This window comes from Asparagus officinalis, chromosome 1 (genome assembly GCF_001876935.1).
Source record: "Asparagus officinalis chromosome 1, Aspof.V1, whole genome shotgun sequence".
Lineage (NCBI taxonomy): Eukaryota > Viridiplantae > Streptophyta > Magnoliopsida > Asparagales > Asparagaceae > Asparagus > Asparagus officinalis.
The window spans coordinates 22,578,441-22,603,145 of record NC_033794.1 but is presented as its reverse complement, the minus strand read 5'-3'; the positions used below and the strand labels follow the sequence as shown (position 1 = coordinate 22,603,145).

The following is a 24,705-nucleotide window of genomic DNA, read 5'->3' as shown; positions in this document are numbered from 1 at the left end:
TCGGTTGCGTCCGACCCACGGGGGCACATGTCAGTTACGACCGACCCGCGCTTGCGCGGGAAATTTGGCCTTTGATGAACTTTTTTGGTGTTTTCCATTTTTTCGGGACTTGTATTTTCTGCCGTTTTACGTATTTGATCGTCTTGTTGACTTGCACGCGTCGTTAACTTGCTTCATGCATTCATTAGCTTCTTTACAGTATTTGGAACTGACCGACAAGCACGTCGGGCATTTTGGATCTGACCGACAAGCACGTCGGGTGCTTTGGATCTGATCGACAAGCGTGTCGGGCGCTTTGGATCTGACCGACAAGCGCTTCGGGCGCTTTGGATCTGACCGACAAGCGCATCGGGCGATTTGGATTTGATCGATGCGCGCGAGTTGACTGGCGAGCGTGTTTGGTCACTTGGAGCTGACTGACGTACGCGAGATGACTAACGAGCGTGACGGCCAATTGGAGGCAGCCGGTGAGCGCACGAGACACAGTTTGTTCACCATTCCGGTTCATACACTTGTCGGCGTCAGATAATCCTCTTATACTCGGATAACGACGTTCTTCATCTTCTCACCGTCTCGAGCTATGTACGGACACTTATAGGCATTTTAGACGTATACAGGACCTATAGGCAATTTTTGACGCCTACATATATCCCGTCCAAAGTATTTCAGTCTCGTTTCTTTTATAGAGGAGCTTGAAATACTTTGGATGTGATCGGTCTAATCTTCAGTCAGTGTAAAAGGACCTGTAGTTTACTCTAACTCTTGACTCCTTCGATTTTTAGTCTATTCAATATTTAACGAATAGCTAAAATTCTTCCGGTGCTGCGTTTATCATCTGGCCGTTGTCAAAGTCTCGAATAAAAATTGGTGAGTTGATTTTGGCTTGTGTCATCGAGTTGACTTAGAATTCTTTATCTCTGTCATAATATATTGACTTAGGGCTACGCGTCGAACAATGTTGACTTTAGGGTTTCGGATCGCTCAGCGTTGACTTTTCATCGCAACGCGTCGACTGGCGTTGACCTAGGATTACACGTTGACCGACATTAACCTTAGGGTTTTGAATAGCCCGACGTTGACTTTTTATCACAACACATTGACTGGCCTTGACCTAGGATTACGTGTTGACCGGCATTGACCTTAGGGTTTCTGATCATTCGGCGTTGACTTTTTATCATAACGTGTTGACTGGCGTTGACCGGCATTAATCTTAGGGTTTTGCATCGATCAGCATTGACTTTCATCGCAACGCGTTGACCGATATTAACACAGTTTATACTCGTACGTTTACTGGAGCCTACACAGTTTAAGCTCTTAAGGTATTGGAGTGTGGCGGTCCCAAATGTTGAGACTGCAGGACTAACTATTAGAGCTGATTTATCTGCATGTATGGATCTTATCCTGAGGTTGTTGGATGCTCAAGTCATAAGACCAACTAATAAAGCTGATACGTCAATGACTCTTGCATTTATAAGATTTTTGGCAAATCCTCAGCCATCAATGGGTTTGATTAGCCTTTACCGACTACCGTTTGAGTCGGGCTAGCGTGCAGATTGTTTAAATCTATTTTGCACATAACGTTATGCTAAAAGAGCTTACTCTTTTAGTGCTACAATATTGAATACGTAGACTTCATCTTTCTCACGGGAATAGACTACCTGACGACGTGTGTTAGACGTAGACTTGGAGTTTTTGGCAAATCCTCAGCCTTCAATAGATTTGACGTGCATTTACCGACTACCGTTCGAGTCGGACTAACATGCAGATTGTTTAAGTCTGTTCTGCATGTAACGTTGTGCTAAGAGAGTTTACTCTTTTAGTGCTATGATATTATACAAGTAAACTTTATCTTTCTTACGAGAATAGACTACCCGGCAACGCGTGTTAGGCGCTGACTCATCCTTACTTAGGATTCATGATAAAAGTCCCCACGCTCAGATTCTAGTGTCTTCTTCAATCGGTGAAAGACTAAATTGGCAACACGTGTTAGGCGTATGCTTATCTCTATTTAGGAGTCGAGATAAAGTTCCTCGCGCGTGTAAGGCACTGATTTTGGCGTTATTAATAATGACCTGCCACAATGTCGAATATGTGGGTTTTTGTCCTTTTTACGGTCAAAGACTAGTCGGTAATACGTGTTATACGCTAACTTATCCCTACTTAGGCTTCAGGATAAAAATCCCCAGACTTGGATTCTGGTGTCTTCTTCAATCGGTGAAAGACTAAACTGGTAACATGTGTTAGGCGTTGACTTATCCTTTCTTAGGATTCGGGATAAAATTTCTCATGTGTGGAAGGCACGGATTATGGTGTTATTAATAATAACCTATCACAATATCGAATATGTGGGCTTTTGTCCCTTTTTACGGTAAAAGACTAACCGACAACGCGTGTTAGGAGCTGACTTATCCCTTCTTAGACTTTGAGATAAACTTCCCCAGACTTGAATTCTGGTGTCTTTTTTAATCGGTGAAAGACTAAACCGGCAATGCGTGTTAGGCGTTGACTTATCCCTACTTAGGCTTCGGGATAAAATTCCCCATGTGTGGAAGGCACGGATTATGGAGTTGAATGATGGTGTCTTCTCTTGGGGCAAAGACGAATCCAAAATAGGAGAGGAAGAATTTTATATTCTATCTCCCAAAACTGAAGAGGAAGAATTTTATATTCTATCTCCAGTTGTAAAGGAGACTCGAAGTGGGATCTCCGCCTCGAGAATCTAAAGAGTAAAACTAAGAGTGTGATCTCCACTTCGAAAATCAAAAAGATTCGGATAATCCTAACTGTCGGGAGGTTTGATTACCGAACTAAAGATGAATTTCTCGTTTATCGAGAGTGAGTTATGGTTTTGGCCCTAACTGTAGGAAGGTTAGACCGAGCTAGAGTTTGAGGTGACCCTAACTATAGGAAGGTTTGATCACTCGATTTGAAAGTGGACCTCTCGTTCATGGAAGGAATCGAGAGGAAATTTTAGCTTTGGCCCTAACTGTAGGAAGGTTTGACCAAATGTGGGGTTTGAGCAATCCTAACTGTTTAAAGATTTGATCGTTCAATTTGCGGACCTCTCATTCATGGAAAGAATCGAGAGAGAATTTTGGTTGTGGTCCTAAATGTTTAAAGGTTTGACCAAGTAGACAGTGAGGGTGGGAGTACAAATCACAGTGGGAGTGTTGACTTGCACCGATTACTTAGTGGCGGTTCTTGGTGTCAAGTGATGAGATATTGACACGAAGGGAATTTGACAATCGCAATAGACCATTTGAACTAAAATTTCCAGTGCTATGTCAGGACTTTAACAATGGGAGTTTAGTATTTATCACTTTGTTTGTAATGACCGGGTTATCCCTAAGAATATTACATGTAACATTCTTCTGGGAACATCCCGTTACATGAATCATCCACCCCCAGCTTCCTTTACGAAACTGGATCTAACATTGTACTTAGTTAGATGATCGGACTATCCTTAAGAATACCAGGCATGACACTCTCCAGGAACTTCCCGTGAAAGAAAAAAAACAGTTTAGACTCATATACGTGTTAGAGTATGCAGAGAGCAATTTAACCTCATATATATGTTGGAGGATTGAAAAGCAGTTTATACACATATACTCTTCGGAGTGTTCATTCGGCTTAATTTAGCGTTATGACGCCAGCTTCAACCAAAGTTTGGATGCTATTCTTGAGAGCGAAGCAAGCCTTGGTGGGATGAATAATCATTCTATGGTACGCACAGTACTTTAGATCCGCAATATTATCATCTTCCTCCTGATTTACGATAGGTGGTAGCTTGATCTTATTGTTCTCAAGAAGGGATTCGAAAATAGTTGGAACGTCTTCGTCCTTGAAGGAGTACTCTTTTTGGAGTCTCAGACCTGAAGTCTTTCGCTATCCCCAGGATTGCTGTTGTGACGTCTGATTAGCATCAGCAGTAGCTGTAGGGGTCTTCCCTTTATCACGGAAGATGAAGCTTGAATTTGGAGGGTTAGCCGTCGGTTCACTTCTCTCGGTTTTCTTCCTTCTGAGGATGCGCTCGGCCTGCTCTCCGTTCACTTTCAACTCTTTCCAGGTGTTGGATAGTGCTACTCCTATAACTTCCAACACGTCCAAAGAGTGGTTATTATGGCATGTTTGGAGGATGAAGTCCTCTGTGATCGGATCTCAGCAGTTCATCATCTTATTCTGAAAACGCTTGAGGAAGTCGTCGACTATCTCGTCGTCTTCCTGTTTCTCATCGAAGAGTATCCTGATTGACACTTCGGTGTCATCATCAAAGAAGTAAGCGAGGAACAGGTTCTCTAGGTCGTCCTAGTTGTTGATGCTTCCAGGCTTAAGACAGCGATACCAATCGAAGGCGGGGCCTACGAAGGGTGCCAACGAATGACCAAACCATCATGGCTTCATTGCCGAAGATTATGCCCAAGTGGGATTTGAAGTAGATCAGATGTTGAGTGGGCGAGTTCTTCCCGTCGAACGGCGTAAAGTTGATCAGGTTGAACTTCACTGGGTACGGGATCGACTCCCACTCTCTCGGGTAGGGACACGGTATGCCGGTCTTCTTCACCTCTCGAGCGGACATCAGAGCGTTGATTTTTCTCTTGAGGCCTTTCATCTTTTCATCCTCGCTCGTATCCTTCCTTGGTCGATTTTGAGGAAGAACAATTGGGCCACCCCTAGTGTTGTCATCATTGGTGGGACCACTCCCGGCGTTGTTATTCTCAACAGGGCCACCCCCAGTATTTTGGTCAATGGGAAGGTTTTCTGCATCGAGGTGTTCATCCGTGTCGAAATCATCATCTGCCCGGTAGGCACTATTGTGACGACTGGATTCACTGATTTGACCTAACAAAGCTTGGATCCGTTGGTCATGCTCTTCCTTCATCCGCATCATGGCCATTTCTAATTCGAACTTGAAGTTCTCTTTTTGCTTAGCCTAAGCATCCTCGATGATTTTGGTCATTTTCTCGGTGTTAATCATAAGTGCCTCACGAGATTGACCTGGGCTGGATATCGTATTATCAGAAGCGACTGCAGAGTTGGCATCTGACACTTCATCATTTGAGGATAATCCCCTCTGCATTCTCTGATAATCCCTTTGCCTAATGGTTCCCGATCTTAATCGGGTTAGACGATGCGATATGAGCGGGTCAGAACTAGAAGGTCGAGTTGACTTTCCTCTATCAGCCATATTAATTATGACTTTTGGAAGTTTGTCATCTTGAACGGCTGATCATTTCTTACAAAAACGTCTTGGTTTAGTATTCGATGCTTTAGAAGAAAGCCTTTGGAATACCAAGACCCTTTGTGGAGTGGTCTTAGGGCAACTACACGCTGATAATGCTACCCTGATAATTTTGATACACGGACAGTGAGAGTCCGCTTCCCGGGTACTTCTCTTTTGAGATTAGTTTGTACCCCCAGTCCGATAGTACAACTCATCGACATGATTGTCGGAGCAGCCTATCATGCGCTGGCACAACTTCCTATGTATAACATTATCATCATCAGACGAATACGTTTCCTTCTAGGGATATAATGCTTTGTTAGCATTTTCAAGAGTCACACGTTTGGAGTTACGCTTTTGTGAGCACGGGACCTTAACGGGCTCTTGGACTTTGACTCGTAGTCCAATGCAGTCGGTTAATGGAATTTTCCCTTTATGAGAAGGCTCAGACTTATTGCAATGCCGAGTGTGACCCCCAGCTCGATGAGTTGCTTGGGGTTCATTCATCATGCCTAAGTATTCTTTGACTGGAGCTTTGCCTTAATCCTCGTGCAAAGGACCTAGGTATTCTGCTATTGCTTTCCTGCCTCTGGATATGTCCATACTATCGCGGAGCTTCATCAGAGGTGCTGGATTAGAAGGAGCGAGATCTGAATTTTACGAAAGCTGGGAACCAGCTTTGGATCTGGAATCGAGCGAGTGATACGACTGGTGTCTCTTATCGGGTAGAAGCACTGACTTAGCCTTCGGCACCCAAACCTGCTTAGATCTTGGTGGCCTTTTGAACATCTCTTCTTTTTGTAATTCTTTTTCTTATGCACAAGGATCCAGGCGTGTACAAGAAGTGCGTGACGCTTCTGAATGCACTCCTCAAGATTGGATCGGTTCCATTTGACACGAACCTATTCGTAAGTAGGTGGTTGGGAGGAGGTTCTCGAAGCTCGCTGTGACGATGGTTTAGCCATTTGGTGTCTCCTGGACTTCAGATCCGCTTGGTAGTGGAGCCCATCTACTTGCTCCAAAGCCTTAGCGAATTGGCGGGCAAGACGTTGACGACGCCTTTGACGAGCCCTCTTCGACAAATTTGGCACGCCTTCAACAGTCAACTCCTTAATGGAGGTGGTGTCCGAATCTTTGGCTTTGGCTTTATCGAACTCCGTCGGGTCATCACGAGGTACAACTACAGCAGCAGCGGTGGAGAGATCGTCTTCTTTGACATTCAAATCTGAAGACCAACGGATCTTCCAGGAGGAGAAGGCCTTCCTGCACTTGCGAAGAGAGGCGGATCTGGAGGAGGAGGAGGAGATGTACTCCTCGAACTTCTGCTGGTCGAATTCGTATTTGACCTCTTCGTTCATCGGGATCTTGATTGTTAACTACGGCACGACAGTTTCGGCAGCGAGGCTGTTGGCTCCAACTGTGGTCGCCAGCTTGTTTGGGGAGAAAGTTGATTTATTCATTGCTGTGTTCATTATAACTTCAAACGTTACAATGAAAACAAAAAGATTAGTCTTTTTATAAGATCCTTATACAATAAAACAAAAAAAAGTACGACTCTCATCAAACAACACAATGGGTGTTTATCGCCCGCTGCTTGCGTGGGATCTTGGCCTGTGACGGGGATATCGATATCCGTGGACCATCAAACGATCAGATCAGATCCTGAGCTTCGTCGATTCACGAAGGAATCAAAAAGCCAAAGCAATTATCTCAGCAACAGCGAGATAATCACTCTTCTCGAGATCACCGCAACGGGGCAATCTTAAGGCAAAGGACTGGGACGTGTAGATCTGACGAGCTCCTCTTCTTTATGCCGACGAACTCGATCTGATCTCCTCCTCTCTTCTGAAATTCGTGCTCCTTCAGTCTTCAGTTCAGCAGGGCTTCACCAACGCTCGAGAATTCTAGATCTTAAAAAAATAAAGGCCCTGTAGCTGTATTTATAGGCTTCAGGAGCCCTGTTTTCGGATAAGAACGATCGATTTACTCTTATCTTTAGTTGTAACCACTTAACCACGTTCTTGGATGATATTTTATCAGTTGGAACAAATCCAGATGGTTAACGGTCAAAAAATAGCTTAAATCTGCCAAAAACAACATTTTTAGGCTGCGGACACCCGTGGGTGTCTCGGCCAAGCTTTGGTTGAGACACCATTTGGTGTCTCGACCAAACTTTTGTCTAAACTTGGTTCCGCGTGTTCTGTCTATTTTCGCCGTATCTTCATCGTCCAAACTCGGAATTACGTGGTTCAAAATGCGTTGGAAAGCTAACGAGGAGATCTATAAGCTCTCATGGTTGAATCACATGTGAAGGGCGAGATAATTGCTCTTCTTAAGATTATCGCAACGGGATAATCTTAAGGAACGGACCCAGGGATTGCAGATCTGATGAGCTCTTCTTCTTTATACCGACGAACTCGATCAGATCCCTACTCCTCTTCCTCTCTGAAATTCGTGCACTTTTGATCTTCAATTCAGCAGGGCTTCGCCAACGTTCGAGAATTCCAGATCTTAAAAAAATAAAGGCCCTGTAGCTGTATTTATAGGCTTCAGGAGCCCTGTTTTCGGATAAGAACGATCGATTTACTCTTATCTTTAGTTGTAACCACTTAACCACGTTCTTGGATGATATTTTATCAGTTGGAACAAATCCAGATGGTTAACGGTCAAAAAATAGCTTAAATCTGCCAAAAACAACATTTTTAGGCTGCGGACACCCGTGGGTGTCTCGGCCAAGCTTTGGTTGAGACACCATTTGGTGTCTCGACCAAACTTTTGTCTAAACTTGGTTCCGCGTGTTCTGTCTATTTTCGCCGTATCTTCATCGTCCAAACTCGGAATTACGTGGTTCAAAATGCGTTGGAAAGCTAACGAGGAGATCTATAAGCTCTCATGGTTGAATCACATGTGAAGTAGACAAGACACGAGGGGTGCTTCATCTTTTGTAAGTGACGCGTAGCTCCAGATTAGTTCGTGTTCGGTTACTCTGAAGTTCCGTTGCTTCACACGGTCCATCGACTCACTTCATACACTTTGTAGGTGTCTAAAAAATACCTATGGGTGCCCGCACACAGCTCAAGACAAAGAGAAGGTGATGAACGTCGTTATCCGAATCAAAGAGGATTATCCAACACCGACAAGCGCATGAAGCGAATCGGCAAACTGTTGATGACACGACAACGAACCACCGCAATGGAAAACACCAAGTGGACCGCATGCGTTAATCAACTCAAAGCGTACAAACGCACCCAACAGTCAGTTAACACGCACGCATCATTCAGCTCGTGCATGTCAATCAGTGCGCGCGTCAGTCAGTTCACGATGGCGTTAATCAACGTACATTAATCAACTCGTGTGGAGCATACAAGTCAACACGACGGATGAGTAAACAAAACGGGAGAAACTACAAGTCCCGGAAGATCGGAAAAGTCGTAAAAACACAAGAAATTAGCGAAACTCAGCGCGCCGCGCGAGACGGACCAAACCGGCCCGCGCGGGTCAGACTTGTCCTGCGCGCGCTGTTTTGGACCCGGTTCGGTTTTTGATGGTTTTTCTCGAGATTTGTTGGTTCCTGAGCATCCAAACTAACTTGATATCATCTACAAACGAGGTTAGGCTGTTATTGACTAAAGATAAGGCCAAATCACTTGTTCTCATCCAAATAACCGCTTCTGAAGCCCTATAAATACAAGCATAGGGCATCCTTTCAGCAAGGGCGATTGATTATCAAGACGAGGAGGTGCTGTCGGATTGTGGAGTCAAAGGAGCACGAATTTCAGCGAGGGTTGACAGATCTTGGCGAGTTCTTCGGCATAAAGAAGGAGAGTTCGAGAGATCCGACGCCCGTTCCTGTCCGTCCCTTGAGATTATGCTTGGTCTTAATCTCGAGAAGAGCCCTGATTTCGCTTGGTCGATTTTAGCGCTTCAAATCAAATACTTCCTCGGCGAAGGCGAAGCTCTGCCGAATTTTCCATCAACCGGATCCAGATCTAAGGCGGTCCACGGATAAACCCCGACACAGGCAAAGATCCCACGTAAAGCAGCGGGTGATAAACGTCCTCTGCGTTTGTTTTGACGAGAGTTGTAAACTTTTGTTTTCATTGTGTAAAAGTCTTATAAAAAGACAATCTTTTTTTTTGTTTTCATTGTAACGACCGAAGTTGTAATGAATACCGCAATGAATACAACAATTTTCGACACAAACGTCGACATCAAATAAGCTTTTGTGACTTGGATAGCAACGTTCATCGTCTTCTCTCTATCTCAAACCGTGTGCGGGGACCTATAGGTAATTTTTGACGCCTACAATACTTCATAATTTATCCATAAGTACTACTGATTTCTTATTTGTGATATTATATATATTCTTACATACAACATAAAGGAAGGTGTGGGTGGTATAATTACCATTACTTATTATTTATTAGTCAATTAAATCCACTATAACACAATAATATCTATTTACCCATTTAAATTCCCATCATGACCGCCCAAACTATATCAAGCAATTATGTTTTAGGAATAAAGAGGGAACTGATCCTTGCCTTTCTAAATTACCTCTAGGCGATCTAGGAGATTCTCAGCAACGGAGTCGACAAACTGATCCTTGCCTCTCATCAACTACGCAGCTCGATCTCTCTAAAAATAACAATGATTATTAACAGAAAAGATCACATCTTTAGTGAAAATTTTAGGAATAAAGAGACTGTTTCCTTTGGAGCTGTCGATCGAAGAGTCGAGAGCTTTGGAATTCATCGTCACATAAATAACAATCCGCATCCCCGCCAAAATCCTCATCAGGGACCAACGTGTTGACGTAGGACACGTCGGAAATGGGCGTGACAGTGACTTCAACGGAAGAGGCGATGCCGGGGCGGAGGCAGCGTCATAGGCTCTGGGTTCGAGAGGCGGTTGAGGTGGCCGAGGAGGAGGGATTGGGGTCGGGATTGATGTCGATGAGGAGCTCAGCTGCCCTAGAGAGAGAAAGAGAAGAGATTTTGGGGTTTTAGGGTTTTGGTTTTGAGAATATGAGCGGGCAAATGGGTGAATAGTGATCGTCCAATGCATTTAGTGTAGTTTGAGATAAACCCATCTGATTAGATCCATCATACTCCCTTTAAAGCATGAGTTCAGAAAAATCTTTCTATGGTCAATATTATCCTAAGTTTTTTTGAATATTATATTGTCATTCTAATCTATTTTAATTATCCTATCTTCTTTGAAATTGGTAACTAAATGATTTATCTCATTCATAATGAGACTTATGTAAATTTTACTTATTTCAATCCAGTGAGAAATCTGAAAAATATATGCTAGCTAGAAATTAAAAGTTTTTTGACTTTGGAGAAAATATCTTATAAGTTATGAAAATTATAAAAATACCCCTAAAAATTCAAAATTTATAAGAAACACCTCGGAAATTTCAAACCTATAAACACACTAAAAACCTACAAATAACATAAACAACCCCCCAAAAATTATAGAATTTACAATAAATTACTCTGAACTTTTTATGAATTGCAAAATCAAACTCTCAAAAATGTAAAATTTACAAAAATCCTGATAATTTCAAATCCTAACAGTACATTAAAACTATAGAAATTATAAATATCCTCTACATAATTTATAATTTATAGAAAGCACTCTTAAAGTTTCAAACATTACAAACAAACTCTTAAAATTTAAATTTTTAAAAAAGCACCCTGAGAATTTTAAACTCATTAGTAAATTGAAAAGCATAGGAATTATAAATAGTCTATAAATAATTTATAATTTGTAGAAAAGTCCTATAAGTTTAAAAAATTACAAAAACCCCTAAAATTCATAATTTATAAAAAACACCATGAAAATTTCTAACCTATAGACACTAAAATGATTATGCAAAATTAGTAACAACGCATAGAATTAAAATTTTACAAAAAATATCATACATCCTTTAAAAGTATAGGTTTAGAAAAAACTTTTCATGACCAATAATATCCATAATTATTTTGAAAAAATATAATTAATTAAAAATCTATTAAATTTTACATTTACAAAAAAACCCTTAAAGTTTAGTACATTGCAAATTAACCCTCCAAAGTTTAAAATTTTTTAATGATTTTTTGTAATTCCTTGATTTTAATATAATGTTTAATAGTTTTGTATATTTATAAGTTATAAAATTTTAGGGTGTTTTTTATAAACTTTAAAACTTTTAAAGAGTAAGTTGTTCTTAATATTATTAGGCCATAGTTAAATATGCACATTACTATTCATAGACAGTATAATTTATATATGCAAAAAATTACAGACAATCTATATAGTGGTTAAAAAGATTTTGACTTTAATATACTATTTTTTATAAATTATATTTAATGTGAACCCACTATATAATTTTGATTGTGGTCATCATAATTTTAATGTTAGATTGACTATATATGTATATAGACCATAAATTACTTTACTTTCTGATCACATGAGCTAATATTTGGCGCTTAATAATTTAAATTATTATTTTTAAATTTAATATAAAGAGGAGCTCTAATAACATTTATTTATTTACCTATAGGATACTACAATCTCAAATTTTTTTGCTTGAGATTTATTCTATAGTTATGCATCTCAAATTAGTAACTAAATATTAATACTTTCAATTTTACTTCTATGATGCAGAGAATGAGATATAAAATTGAATGAGAATATTAGATAATATAAATATGAGTGAAACTACAACTAAAAGTTAACATGAATATGAGTCAAACCACAACTAAAAGTTTAATACACATTGTTGATGTTAAGTGATTACACAGTCAGTTATATCCGTGCTTGGATGAATTTGTCGTGGATTGATGAAAGGACCGCCTTCTTTCCTGACTTTATATCTGGTTCTTTGAATAGGGTATCTGAAAAATCTGCACATGTAGAAACTTGCGAGAGAGTGGGGTTTGGTTCCCCGTTGTACCTCCGCGATCAAGTTAGCTGATAAACTTGAGCGGGGTAATTAAGAACTGTGGTAATTTTTGTGGGTGTGCAGTATGATTAAGTGACCACACAGACATATTGCAAGTATATTCATATACAAAATTCCTTTGCGAATTGAATGATCACCCATCTTTTGAAGACTTTAAGATACTAATAAATAGAGATATTGTAATATATTAATATGTTTATAACTCATAAATAGTAGATCACGTGGTCACAATCTTGGTTGAAAGAAACAATGATAATATTTTATTTGAGAGAGATATTATTGAGTTGATGATTAATCCCAAAAAAAACTTTATTTTATTTTTTATTTTTACTCTATTTTTATCAATTTAAATAATCATGATATTCAACCACACGTGCATTGCATGTTCATCTCAACTAGTTTAAAAATGGGTGGGTTTTAAACGGGTCAAGTGATGGGCTGACAAATGAGTGAGTACCTATTTAGTGTAGTTTGAGATAAACCCATCTGATTAGATCCATTTAACTAAATGAGTGGGTTTTAAACGGGTCATTTGATGGGTGGGCTAGGTGGGTAAATAAGCATGGGCAAAAATTGTTTACAGGGAATGATGATATGCATGGGTTCTTGAGAGAGTAATTCCATCCGCCGTTTCAGTGACCGGACGCTGAACAGCCAACATTAATTACTAATAACCCCTTCACCTTCTCGATTCCATTTGCCTCTTCAGACACTGGCAGATGGCGACTCCAACTCCACATCCCTGCAGCTCTAGATTCTTCAGGATCCTCTGGCCTAGTTTCATACAAAAACTGGTATCTCTCTCTCTCTCTCTCCCCCTTTCCCTCTCCATTTAAAACAGTCATCTTGGCATGCAGATAATACCCAAAGCTTTTGTTAAGCACATACTCAAGGGGGTAAGCATCAAAAGAGCTAGACTAGTGAACCCAAATGGCAACTCGTGGCTCATCAACATCTATAAAGAGAACCAATGCATGTATTTTGGAGGAGATGGGTGGAAAGAATTAATACATGCGCACAACTTGAAGTTGGGTTATATCTTAGTGTTCTCTTACAAAGGCAATATGGTGTTGAACTTCAGGGCATATGATTTGAGTACTTGTGAAATTACCTATCCTTCTAAAGTTTTCAACGCGAAGATTCGCAACCCAAGTATGGGTATTTTTCAAATTTTCATGTATATATATAATTGTTTTTATTTAAATTTTCATTTTCATGTTTTGATTAATTATGCTAAAAATTGCAGAAGTACCTAAAAACTTTGAGGTCATCATGACAAGTCACAACTTGTCCAGGCAGTGCTTGGTGAGTGATTTTTTTTCCAATTTATGTGTTGTCAAAAAGGAAGAAGCAATTTTCTTAATCAACCATCGATCTATAATTCAGTGATTTTTATCCTCTACATCGCGTAAGAAAGAAGTAAAGGATACCTTTTATTAATAATATGCGTCCATTATTTAGTAATCAGTTTTGATTCATGTGAAATCTAACAACTAGGGTCAGTTTAGCAATTTGTAAACTAAAGCAGATTAGCGTTAATCTGGTTATATTTGGTCTCCTTAAGAATAAATTGATCTCCGTAGAACTCAGTTTGTTAAACTTGCTATGGTCAATTAAAACTCTTTTTAAGTTAAACTTGTTATGTTCAATTAAATCTAGTTTAAAAGCCGTCTTAATCAGCCATCTATATATCTGCTTCGAGTGAGTTAGATTCATTTTGCTGACTTTCTTTTTTGTATCGCGATATTTTGAGGACCAAACATGATCTGGTTCATTTCAGACCAACCCGTTATTGGTTTTGGTTTGATTATAGGCCAAAATCAAGCCAGCTTAAAACAAGATTAGTTCGAAGTAGTAAATTAAGCTGCCTAACTAAGATTATTAACTTGGATCAAAATTCATCTCAATAAAACTTGTTTAGAGTGGTTGCAAAGTGACTCTTATCATGTCTCCATTATTCGTATTTTAATTAAATAATAATGTCTGTGATTGAAGAAGTAGACTTCTCTCACTGATTTTGTATAGTTGAATTAATTAATGCAGTATATTCCGGTGGAATTCACGAGACAATGTGATGGTTTGGCTCATCGACATGAGCTGATTCTCAAGGATTCGAAAGGTCAGTCATGGCCCGTTCATCTGTGTCACAGGAAAATGGCGAAGCATGGATCAGGGATGCACATTGGAGGTGGTTGGTTGCAGTTTGCCAAGGGTAACAGTCTGGATATAGGTGATAAATGCATTTTCAAGTTGGTGAGTGAAAATGAAGAAATTGTGATGAAAGTTGAAAAGATTTAGAATTTTTTTTCTCTCATCATCTTAAGTAATGTGTTTGAAACTTGGAAGAATGTACTGAGTAAGAGTCTTTCTAGTACTCTATGCTTTTCTTTTGTCTGAATTTTATTTTTGTGATTGCCTTTGCTGAGAAAATGTCATTGTACTGAATCTTTGTCTTAAATATATATATCAGATTTCATAAAGAATCAAAATTTGATGATTTTGACAACAATCTGCTTCCTTTTGGCTCTTAAGATTAAGATTCTCTATCACCACTGCTCAAAACTCAATACCCCATGGGATTATCTTTTGACCTTTCATCTTTCGGGTATTTGTTCCTAGATTTTGCATGATTGTACTTTGATTTGAGAGATATTGCTTTATTTAAATGATTTTTGCATTACATGCTTCCTATCTAGTCTAAGTCTTATTTGTTTCCCTCATACACGTTTGTATCCAATCTATATTTGTATTCGATTTTGGCGGACAGGGATCATAAATTTTCTATGTCAAACCATGTTCATATTTGTATCCATACCTGTGATTGATATCAAGGATAGATATGATATCATTCGATTCATATCTGATCCATTAACACCCCCAGTGGAGTGGTATTATACCCATTTAGTGATGGATGTTCTGTAGCTCAAGCATGGAATTGAATGAAGCTCTGAGAAAAATTCGGACCATATCTTGTATTTTAGTTTATTCTTGTTATCTTATATTTTAGTTTATTATTATTTTTGAAGCTTCAAACATCTCTTTGTTGTTTGCCTGATGTATTTTGGAACAACAGAAGCAAAGAAAGCAGGGTGATAATAGAAGAAGAGCTTCAGCAGAAGATTGAGGAGACGATGCCAGTACAGAAGCAAAGAAAGCAGGGTGATAATAGAAGAAGAGCTTCAGCAGAAGATTGAGGAGACGATGCCAGTAATGAATAATAAGGCGTCCTAGAACTACTGTCATGAATGGAGTTATACTGAAATTTCGCCACTGATTCCTCTCCACAAGCTAAATGCATGATACCCTGAGTCTCAAGGACTTGTTTAGTCTTTAAACAGAGTCTAAACATGTTTTGTACAAAGTTAAAGACATTAGTGTTTTCTTTAGAAGTACATTAGATGGTTGTTTGGATGGTGGTTCTCTAAGGGTAAATCCATGAAGATGGGTTAAATGCATTATTTTCTAACGTTTCATCTTGTTTGGCTATGTGCGAGTCAAACTAGATGCAACTAGTTAGCAATTATTAAAAGGGGGAGGGGGAGGGGAGGGTGAATACTATCTGTTGGGCGCAGAGTCACGCCCTCACGCCGCGGAAGCGATATCACCTGAGAGATAGCCCTGACTTTTGTTATCACAAAAGCACAAGTCAATCTCTATATTCTTGTTTCTCAAATAAAACTAGAATAGATAGTGAAATTCTTATTTCTTAAAGGAAATAAGAATCGAAAGTGATATATTTCATCAAAGTGAACTATACACTCTTCCTCTAATCAGTTCTAAGACTGAAATGTCGAGGGAACCTACAAGCTATGGCAACACACAGTAAAAGACGAGACAACAGATTTACGTGGTTCGACAAACTTGCCTACGTCCACGGGAGGGGGGTTTCACTATGAGGAGAATACCAAACTATTACAAGTTCTCTCTCACTCACTCTTTCTTTTCCTCAAGTTTCTCACACTTAAGAATTTCACACTTATTTTCCCCACACTTTCTCCTCTCAACCTCCCTTCTATTTATAGCCAAGAGAGAGAGAGGCATAGGAGCATGAGCTAGTGTACATAGGAGCATGGGCTAGTGTACATAGGAGCATGAGCATGGGCTAGTGTACATAGGAGTATGGGCTAGTGTTCCCCCCCATTGTCCTCCTCACAATTCTCCACCTCATTCATCATTTGATAAATCTCAAATTTTGAACGAACACCAGAAGAAATCCCACGAACATCACCAGAGAGATCCAGGCCAAACCAGCTGCGACACTATACCGCGACTGCCTATGTACCATCCACCGGGATCAAGCTAACCGTAGTTCTGCAAATATTCTCCAACATAGTCTCCACCTCACCTCCATCACCGTCCCGAAGGGCCATGCCCTCTTGGGCAGATTAACACGGCCTGATATGAAGCAAGTCCAAGCAATGCTGGAACTTACTACTTGTGACCATCTTGGTTAACATGTCCGCGGGATTCTCATTCGTATGCACCTTCATGAGAGAAATATCGTCTTCCTCTATGACATCCCGCACAAAATGATATCTGACGTCGATATGCTTGGTACGAGCATGGTAAACTTGATTCTTCGCCAAATGAATCGCACTTTGACTGTCGCACCGCAAGTTCACGCTCTCCTGCTCAATCCCCAAATCGTCTAGAAGACCCCACAGCCACAATGCTTCTTTCACTCCCTCCGTCATGGTCATGTACGCGGACTCTGTAGTAGAAAGTACCACTGTAGCCTACAACATCGATCGCCAACTAACTGGAGCTCCATGTATCCTGAATACATAACCAGTAGTAGATCGCCGTCTATCTAGATCGCCCGCATAATCTGAGTCCACAAACCCGTCGATCTGATATTTATCTTCACCAAAACACAGACCCGTATGCACGGTACCTTTCAAGTACCTCAAGACCCATTTTACCGCTTCCCAGTGCGTCTTTTTCGGATTCGTCATGAATCTACTGACCACACTAACCACCTGTGAAATATTAGGACGTGTACACACCATTGCGTACATCAAACTTCCAACTGCACTAGCATAGGGAACACGCTTCATGTGTGCTTTATCTTCCGCTGTAGTGGGAGATTGTTTACCTGAGAGCCTGAAGTGTGGAGCCAATGGAGTCGCCACCGACTTTGCACTTTGCATCTCGAACCTTGCGATCACCAGCTCTATGTAGCCCTTCTGACTCAAGAACAATCGCCTGTTCGCCCGTTCTCTTCTAATCTCCATACCCAGTATTTTCTTTATAGCATCCATATCCTTCATCTCGAACTCTTTACCAAGTTGAGATTTTAGTCTATCTCCACCTTGTTCTTCGATGCAATAAGCATGTCATCCACATATAAAAGGAGATAGATATAATCACCTCCACGAAGCTTCTGAATGTAAACACAACAATCATAATCGCTTCGGGAAAACCAATGCTTCAGCATGGAGGAGTCAAATCGCTTGTACCACTATCATGGAGATTGCTTTAATCCGTAAAGTGACTTCCTCAAGCGACATACATGATTCTCCTTATCTTCAACCTTATAGCCCTCAGGTTAATGCATATAGATCTCTTCATCCAAGTCTCTGTGCAAGAAGGCCGTTTTAACATCGAGTTGTTTCAGCTCAAGATCACCATGAGCAATAATACTCAATAGCACCCGAATAGAAGTGTGTTTCACCACCGGAGAAAATATCTTATTGTAATCCACACCCTCTCTTTGTGCAAACCCCTTAGCCACTAGTCTCGCCATGTACCTTGTACCACCGAGCTCTGAAGGATCTTCCTTTCTCTTATACACACACTTATAACCAATAGTTTTTTTTCCTACGGCCAATGGGACCACCTCCCATGTTTGGTTCTTCCGGAGAGATTTCATCTCCTCCTCCATCGCAGCCAACCAACTCTCGCTATCTCTATCCCGAATAGCTTCTTTGAAGGAGACCGGCTCATCCTCCTCCACCGAGAGTGCATACTCAACCAAATTAACCTGCCCATAGTGCTTCAGGGGTTGATCAGCCCCCCACCTTCTGTACCTGCTTGTATGCTCGCCTTGGCCTAGTGAAAGCTAAGCTATCATCGAGCTGTTGTTGTTGTAGTGCCTGTGTATTCTCCTGCCTGTGTATTCTCCTGCTGAACCTCCTCCTGCTCAAGCTCATCATCTACCTGATTTCCCACTTGAACATGACTAGAACCTGGTTGGTCTTTAGGTTCTATCTCAATAACCTGGGACTTGGAAGTCCCAATAGTCTCAATACCACCATCTTTGGGCACCCTAGCAATCATAGACTTCTTATCAAAGATAACGTCCCTGCTGGTCACGAACTTCGAATCTTTTGTACACCAAAGGCGATAGCTTTTTACGCCCTTTGCATACTCTAAGAAAATTACCTTCTTGGTCCTCGTGTCAAGCTTTCCCTCGTTGACGTGATAGTAGGCGGTACATCCGAAAATCCGGAGCCTCTCATAATCTGCATGCTCTCCTGATCGCACCCGATAGGGTGTATCACCGTCCAATGTCGAATGTGGAGATCGATTCATAATATAGTAAGCTGTAGCAATCGACTCTGCCCACCATTCTTTGCCTAAACCAGTATATGATTGTATACTCACTGCTTTCTCCCGTAGTGTTCGGTTCAGTCTCTCTGCGATCCCATTTTGCTGTGGTGTAGATCTAACTATCCAGTGTCTGGCAATCCCCTCCTGATCACATAACTCCTTGAAGGCACCCTCTGTATACTCTGTACCGTTGTCAAATCTCAATGTCTTCAATTTCTTTCTCGTCCTGTTCTCAACCATCGCCTTTCAATTCTTGAATGTCTCAAATACCTCATTCTTATGCTTCAGGAAATACACCCAAGCATACCTCAAATGATCATCTATGAATGAGACAAAATATCTGGAACCATCCTTGGAAGTTGTCGAAGCCGGACCCCAAACATCTGTGTGCACATAATCTAGTATCCCTCTGCTCTTGTGCTTGCTCCTCAGATACTGGACCCTATGCGCCTTTCCATACACACAATCCTCGCAAAAATCTATGCAAGATTTCTTCAGATTCTTTAGCAAACCCTCTTTACCAAGAAGATTCAGATCCTTCTCTGACATGTGCCCAAGCCGCCTATGCCATAACCGTGTGTGCTCACATGGGTCTCCACCATTTCTTTCAGCTCCAACTACTGCATCTCCCGTCACCGTCGTACCCGAGAGAGTATATAGATTACCGTAACGAACACCCTTCATCACTGTTAGGGAACCTCGAATAACCCTCTTCACTCCGTTCTCTGTTACAATCTTGCAACCCCCGGAGTCCAAAGCACCAACTGAAATAAGATTCTTCCGTAAGTCGGGAATGTTCCTTACATCCGTCAAGGTTCGAACCACTCCATCATGCATCTTGATATTGATATCGCCTAGCCCCACCGTTTTACAAGCATGGTTGTTCCCCATCAATACGGTTCCGCCATCAATGCTTCTGTAGGTAGTAAACCACTTCTTATTTGGGCACATGTGGTAAGAGCAATCTGAATCAAGAATCAACTTCCTGGAGGTATCCTCGCCACCCGTGACGACATAGCATTCCTTATCGCTCCCTTCCCCTGAAGCGTAGCTCGCCTCTTCCTTGCTTTCTCGTCTTTCAGTCTTGTTGTTGTTCTTCTTCCCACCTACTCTCTTGTTAGGACAATCGACCTTGAAATGCCCAACTTCACCGTATTTGAAACACGCTCGTCCCGCAAGAGGTCTCGATTTAGATCTAGACTTTCCTTCCTTGCCTTTTCCTCACTCATTGCCTCTTCCTCTGGCAAACAGTCCCTGAGCTTGTTCCTTGTTACCATCAGTGGTCATATTACTAGTTGCAATTTTTCGAAGATCATCCGCTAGAAGCGCCGTTCTAGTCTCATCCATCGACAAACTGTCGCCCATAAGCATCAGTGTTTGAACCAGATTCTCATAAGACTTCGACAGAGATAAAAGTAGTAGAAGTGCCTGATCCTCGTCTTCCACTGTCACCAGATTCTCATAAGCATCAGTGTTTGAACCAGAATCTCATAAGCATCAGTGTTTGAACCAGATTCTCATAAGACTTCGGCAAAGATAAAAGTAGTAGAAATGCCTGATCCTCGTCTTCCACTGTCACCTCAATGTCTTTCAAATCCGATAAGATCCTATCGAACTTGTTAATGTATTCCCGGATTGATGAACCCTCATTCATCTTGCAAGTATACAATTTAGATTTTAAATAGATCCGGTTCGTTAGACTCTTCGTTATGAAGGTGCTCTCTAACTTTAACCACACGCCCGCAGCCGTTTCCTCCCCGTCCACCAAGAAAGCTACATCCCTTTCAAGGCAAAGGATAATCGACGCCCGTGCTTCCAGATCCAGCTCCTTCCAATTCTTATCAGACATATCCTTGTGCTTCTTCTCTTTTCCCGTCAAAGCTTTGTGCAATTTCTGCGAAATCAACGAGTTTTTCATCTGCATCATTCAATAGGAAAAATCATTTTTCCCATTGAATTTTTCAATCTCGTACTTTTCAACTTTACTTGTTTTACTTGTAGAAGCCATTATTCGCTTGTATTAATAAAACTACTTTTCTCAGGAATTTCAGCAAATACCTTGTGTTTTACCACACAATACCAAGCACCACCTCAAATCGAAAGTTCTACCACCACCAATCTGATCTAGGGCTCTGATACCAATTGTTGGGCACATAGTCACGCCCTCACGCTGCAGAAACGATATCACCTGAGAGATAGCCCTGGCTTTTGTTATCACAAAAGCAAAAGTCAACCTCTATATTCTTGTTTCTCAAAGGAAACTAGAATAGATAGTGAAATTCTTATTTCTTAAAGGAAACAAAAATCGAAAGTGATATATTTCATCAAAGTGAAATATACACTCTTCCTCTCATCAGTTCTAAGACTGAAATGTCGAGGGAACCTACAAGCAATGCTAACACACAGTAAAAGACGAGATAACAAATTTACGTGGTTCGGTAAACTTGCCTACGTCCACGGGAGGGAGGTTTCACTATGAGGAGAATACTAAACTATTACAAGTTCTCACTCACTCACTCTTTCTTTTCCTCTCAAGTTTCTCACACTTAAGAATTTCCCACTTATTTTCCCCACACTTTCTCCTCTCAACCTCCCTTCTATTTATAGCCAAGAGAGAGAGAGAGGCATAGGAGCATGAGCTAGTGACATAGGAGCATGGGCTAGTGTACATAGGAGTATGGGCTAGTGTTCCCCCCATTGTCCTCCTCACACTATCTAATCTTTGTATTCATAGAATGTGGATTGCGAACAGAGGGTAATTATCACCCGTATAAATTCTCTAGAGATATTATTGGGCAAAGTTGTAACCAAATAAGCTCTACTGCTAACAGCTATAATTCAAGAGGAGAAGAAAGTAGATCGAAAATGCGGAAACATATGGGAACAAACCTTAGCGGAATGAAACCTAAGCATGATTCGTTTAGGTATATATTGACAGAATACTGGTTTGACTTGTGTCCACATTTTGGGTGCTCAGAAGGCGGCCGCCCGTCCTTCATCAGCTGAACGTAGTTGGAAGTAGAAGGCCAATAGTAAGTAGTTGCATTTTAAAGATGTCAATAAAAGAAGGAATTGTCTGAGGATGAAAATGTAAACGGCCGTTAATGAGGTCATTAATTGCATGAGTTGATGATATGCAGCACTTCTTAAAAGAATAATCAATGCCACCTGCTGTTTCAGTAATTGAACACTGAACAGCCAACAGTAATTACTGGTAATGTCCCTTTACTTTCTCCTCCCAAACTCCACATCCCTGCAGCTCTAGATTCTCTAGGATCAACAAACTGGTCCCCTACCCCCACCTCTGTGGAACTAGCAACAGAGGTTGACAGGTTGAGATTCAGGCAAATTGGGTGACGGTCGACATGCCCGGTCGACCGCATTCGTGCACATTGTTCACTGGGCTTCAGCATTGGTGGCGGTCGACCGGACCGGTCGACCGCAGAAGTTTCTGCTCGGTGGTCGGTCGACCGGGTCGGTCGACCGGGTTTGTATTTAAACCCTAAACTCGATTCTAGGGTTAAGCTTGGGCGATTTTGAGCTGCTGAAAGGGGATTTTGAGGGCTTCTATTGTTGGAGTCTATTAGAGAGATCAAGTGGTCTTGTTTGAGGGTTTTTGGTAAGATTTGTAACCCTAATTTGTATTCCCCTTTGATTTCATTAGTAAAACTTCCCCCTCCTTGCCCCGTGGACGTAGGCACATTGCCGAATCACGCATATCTTGTGTACTTGCTGTGATTGGTTGGCTTGTGTTCACTTGTGGTCTACTATTGTTCTTGTGTGTGCTTTTGATTTGGCTAATTGGGGCTTCCGCGGCGCACAACAAGTGGTATCAGAGCTCCGGGTTGGATTTGGGAGTTTTGTTCGGTGATACAAGCAGGGCTAGTTCAAGTGCTACTAGTACATCGGGGTCGGCTTTGACAAAGGCGATCCAAAATTTGAGCATCAATAACACTAAAATTGATGTCCCAAAGTTCGACGGCAAGATTAACTTCGGTTTATGGAGGTGTCAAGTAATGGATGCCTTAGATGCACAAAATTTAGAGGAGACTCTTGAGTTTCAAGAGAAACCCGAGGAGATTGATGACAGGGTTTGGAAGAAAATGCACATTAGGGCTTGTGAGATGATTCGGTCATGCTTGACGCCGGATCTCATTTATGATGTGATGAACGAGACATCGGCAAAGAGATTGTGGGAAACGCTCAATGAAAAATATTTGACAAAGAGCATTGAGAATAGGCTTCATTTGAAGAAAAGGTTCTACCAATTCAAGATGAAGAGAGGAGTTTCCATTCGAGAGCATGTTAACAACTTCACAAAGCTGATTTCGGATATGGCCAATGTTGATATCATGGTGGAGGATGAAGACAAGGCGATATTATTATTGTGTTCGTTACCAGATGATGAATTTAGTACTTTTGTTCTCACTATGATAAATGGGCGAACTACAGTTAGCTACAAGGAGGTGACCTCAGCATTGGTGAATTATGAGCTGAGGAAGAATGATTGTGAGCCCTCCGAGAAGGCATCAGGTGATGCATTAGTAGTTCGTGGCCGTAGTAGGGGTGGCCATAAAAGTGTTGGTAGAAATCAATGTGCCTTTTGCAAAGAAGAGGGACATTGGAAGAATGAGTGCCCAAAGTTGAAGGATAGAGCCGGGAAGCAAAGGGGGAAAGCTGTACAAGCTTCAGAGGTGAATGTTGCCAAGGTTGTTGGCGACATTTCAGATTCGGATTCTTCCGGTTATTCTTGTCCCGCAATGCCGTCAGTTTGTTATGCCGACTCTACGGAATGGATGCTTGATTCGGGAGCTACATTTCACATTTGCCCTAAGTGGGATTGGTTCACCAACTTTGAGGAGTTGGAGAGAGGAGACGTGGTGCTCATGGGGAACGATCACGTTTGTCCTATTAGTGGGATTGGCTTAGTCAGAATCAGAATGCATGACAGGGTGACTAGGGAATTGAAAGAAGTGAGGTTTGTGCCGCAGTTAACGAAGAACATCATTTCTCTTAGGACTTTGGAGGCATCCGGCTATAGAGTGATCTTAGAAGATGCTAGTTTGAAGGTCATGAAGGGTTCTATGGTGGTGATGCGAGGTGTCAGGGAAAACAACCTATACTACTTGAAGGGCAAGACAGTTACAGGAGGTCTGGCGGCTTCTATCACCACAGAAGAGGACACTACCACACTATGGCACATGAGGCTTGGACACACAGGTAAAAAGTCCCTACAGTCATTGGTAAAACAGAGACTATTGAAAGGTCCAAAGACCTGCAAGATAGAACTGTGTGAGCATTGCATACTTGGGAAGAAGACTAAAGTGAAGTTTGGCACCGCAATTCACAACACCCAAGGTATATTAGACTACATTCACACAGATGTTTGGGGCCCTTCTAAGCACACATCGCTTGGTGGGGCAAATTATTTCGTCACTTTCATTGATGATTATTCCAGGAGGAATTTGATATATACCATGAAGCATAAACATAAGGTCCTGGATATATTTGTGGAGTGGAAGAAGAAAGTGGAGCTGTAGACAGGTAGAAAGGTGAAGACTCTTCGTTCAGACAATGGTGGAAAGTATAAGAGTGATCCATTTCTGCAGTTTTGTCGGGATCACGGCATTAGAAGACACTTCACAGTTAGAGAGACACCGCAACAAAATGGGGTGGTAGAGAGGCTAAACCGTACCTTGCTGGAGAAGGTGCGATGTATGATGACGCAGAGTGGATTGGCTAGATCGAGCCATCTCGTTAACAGGTTGTCATGCACTGCGATAGAGGGGAAGACTCCTATGGAGCGCTGGTCTGGTTCTGTGGCTAGTGATTATGATACTCTTCGGATATTTGGGTGTCTAGCTTATTTCCATGTTAGTGATGGGAAGTTGAATCCGAGAGCGAGGAAGGCTATCTTTGTGGGATTTAGAGAAGGTGTAAAAGGCTTCAAATTATGGGATCCACAAGACAAGAAGATGAT

General features: G+C 41.3%; 1 protein-coding gene across 1 annotated transcript; it reads left to right on the top strand.

The window, feature by feature from the left end:
* LOC109831912 (B3 domain-containing protein REM9-like) lies at positions 12,866–15,297 on the top strand. The gene is made up of 5 exons (XM_020399391.1): positions 12,866–12,967; positions 13,031–13,325; positions 13,420–13,478; positions 14,217–14,426; positions 15,247–15,297. The coding sequence occupies exons 1-5, from the start codon at positions 12,893–12,895 to the stop codon at positions 15,295–15,297; spliced, it is 690 nt and encodes a 229-aa protein (XP_020254980.1). The 5' UTR covers positions 12,866–12,892.

What these genes read in the sequence shown, in the direction of transcription:
- LOC109831912 (XM_020399391.1), top strand. Translation starts at nt 12,893, where the DNA reads ATGGCGACTCCAACTCCACATCCCTGCAGCTCTAGATTCTTCAGGATC. An exon ending in ACTTGTCCAGGCAGTGCTTG is followed by an intron (nt 13,479 to 14,216) that starts GTGAGTGATTTT and finishes TAATTAATGCAG; the next exon opens with TATATTCCGGTGGAATTCAC. An exon ending in ATAAATGCATTTTCAAGTTG is followed by an intron (nt 14,427 to 15,246) that starts GTGAGTGAAAAT and finishes TTGGAACAACAG; the next exon opens with AAGCAAAGAAAGCAGGGTGA.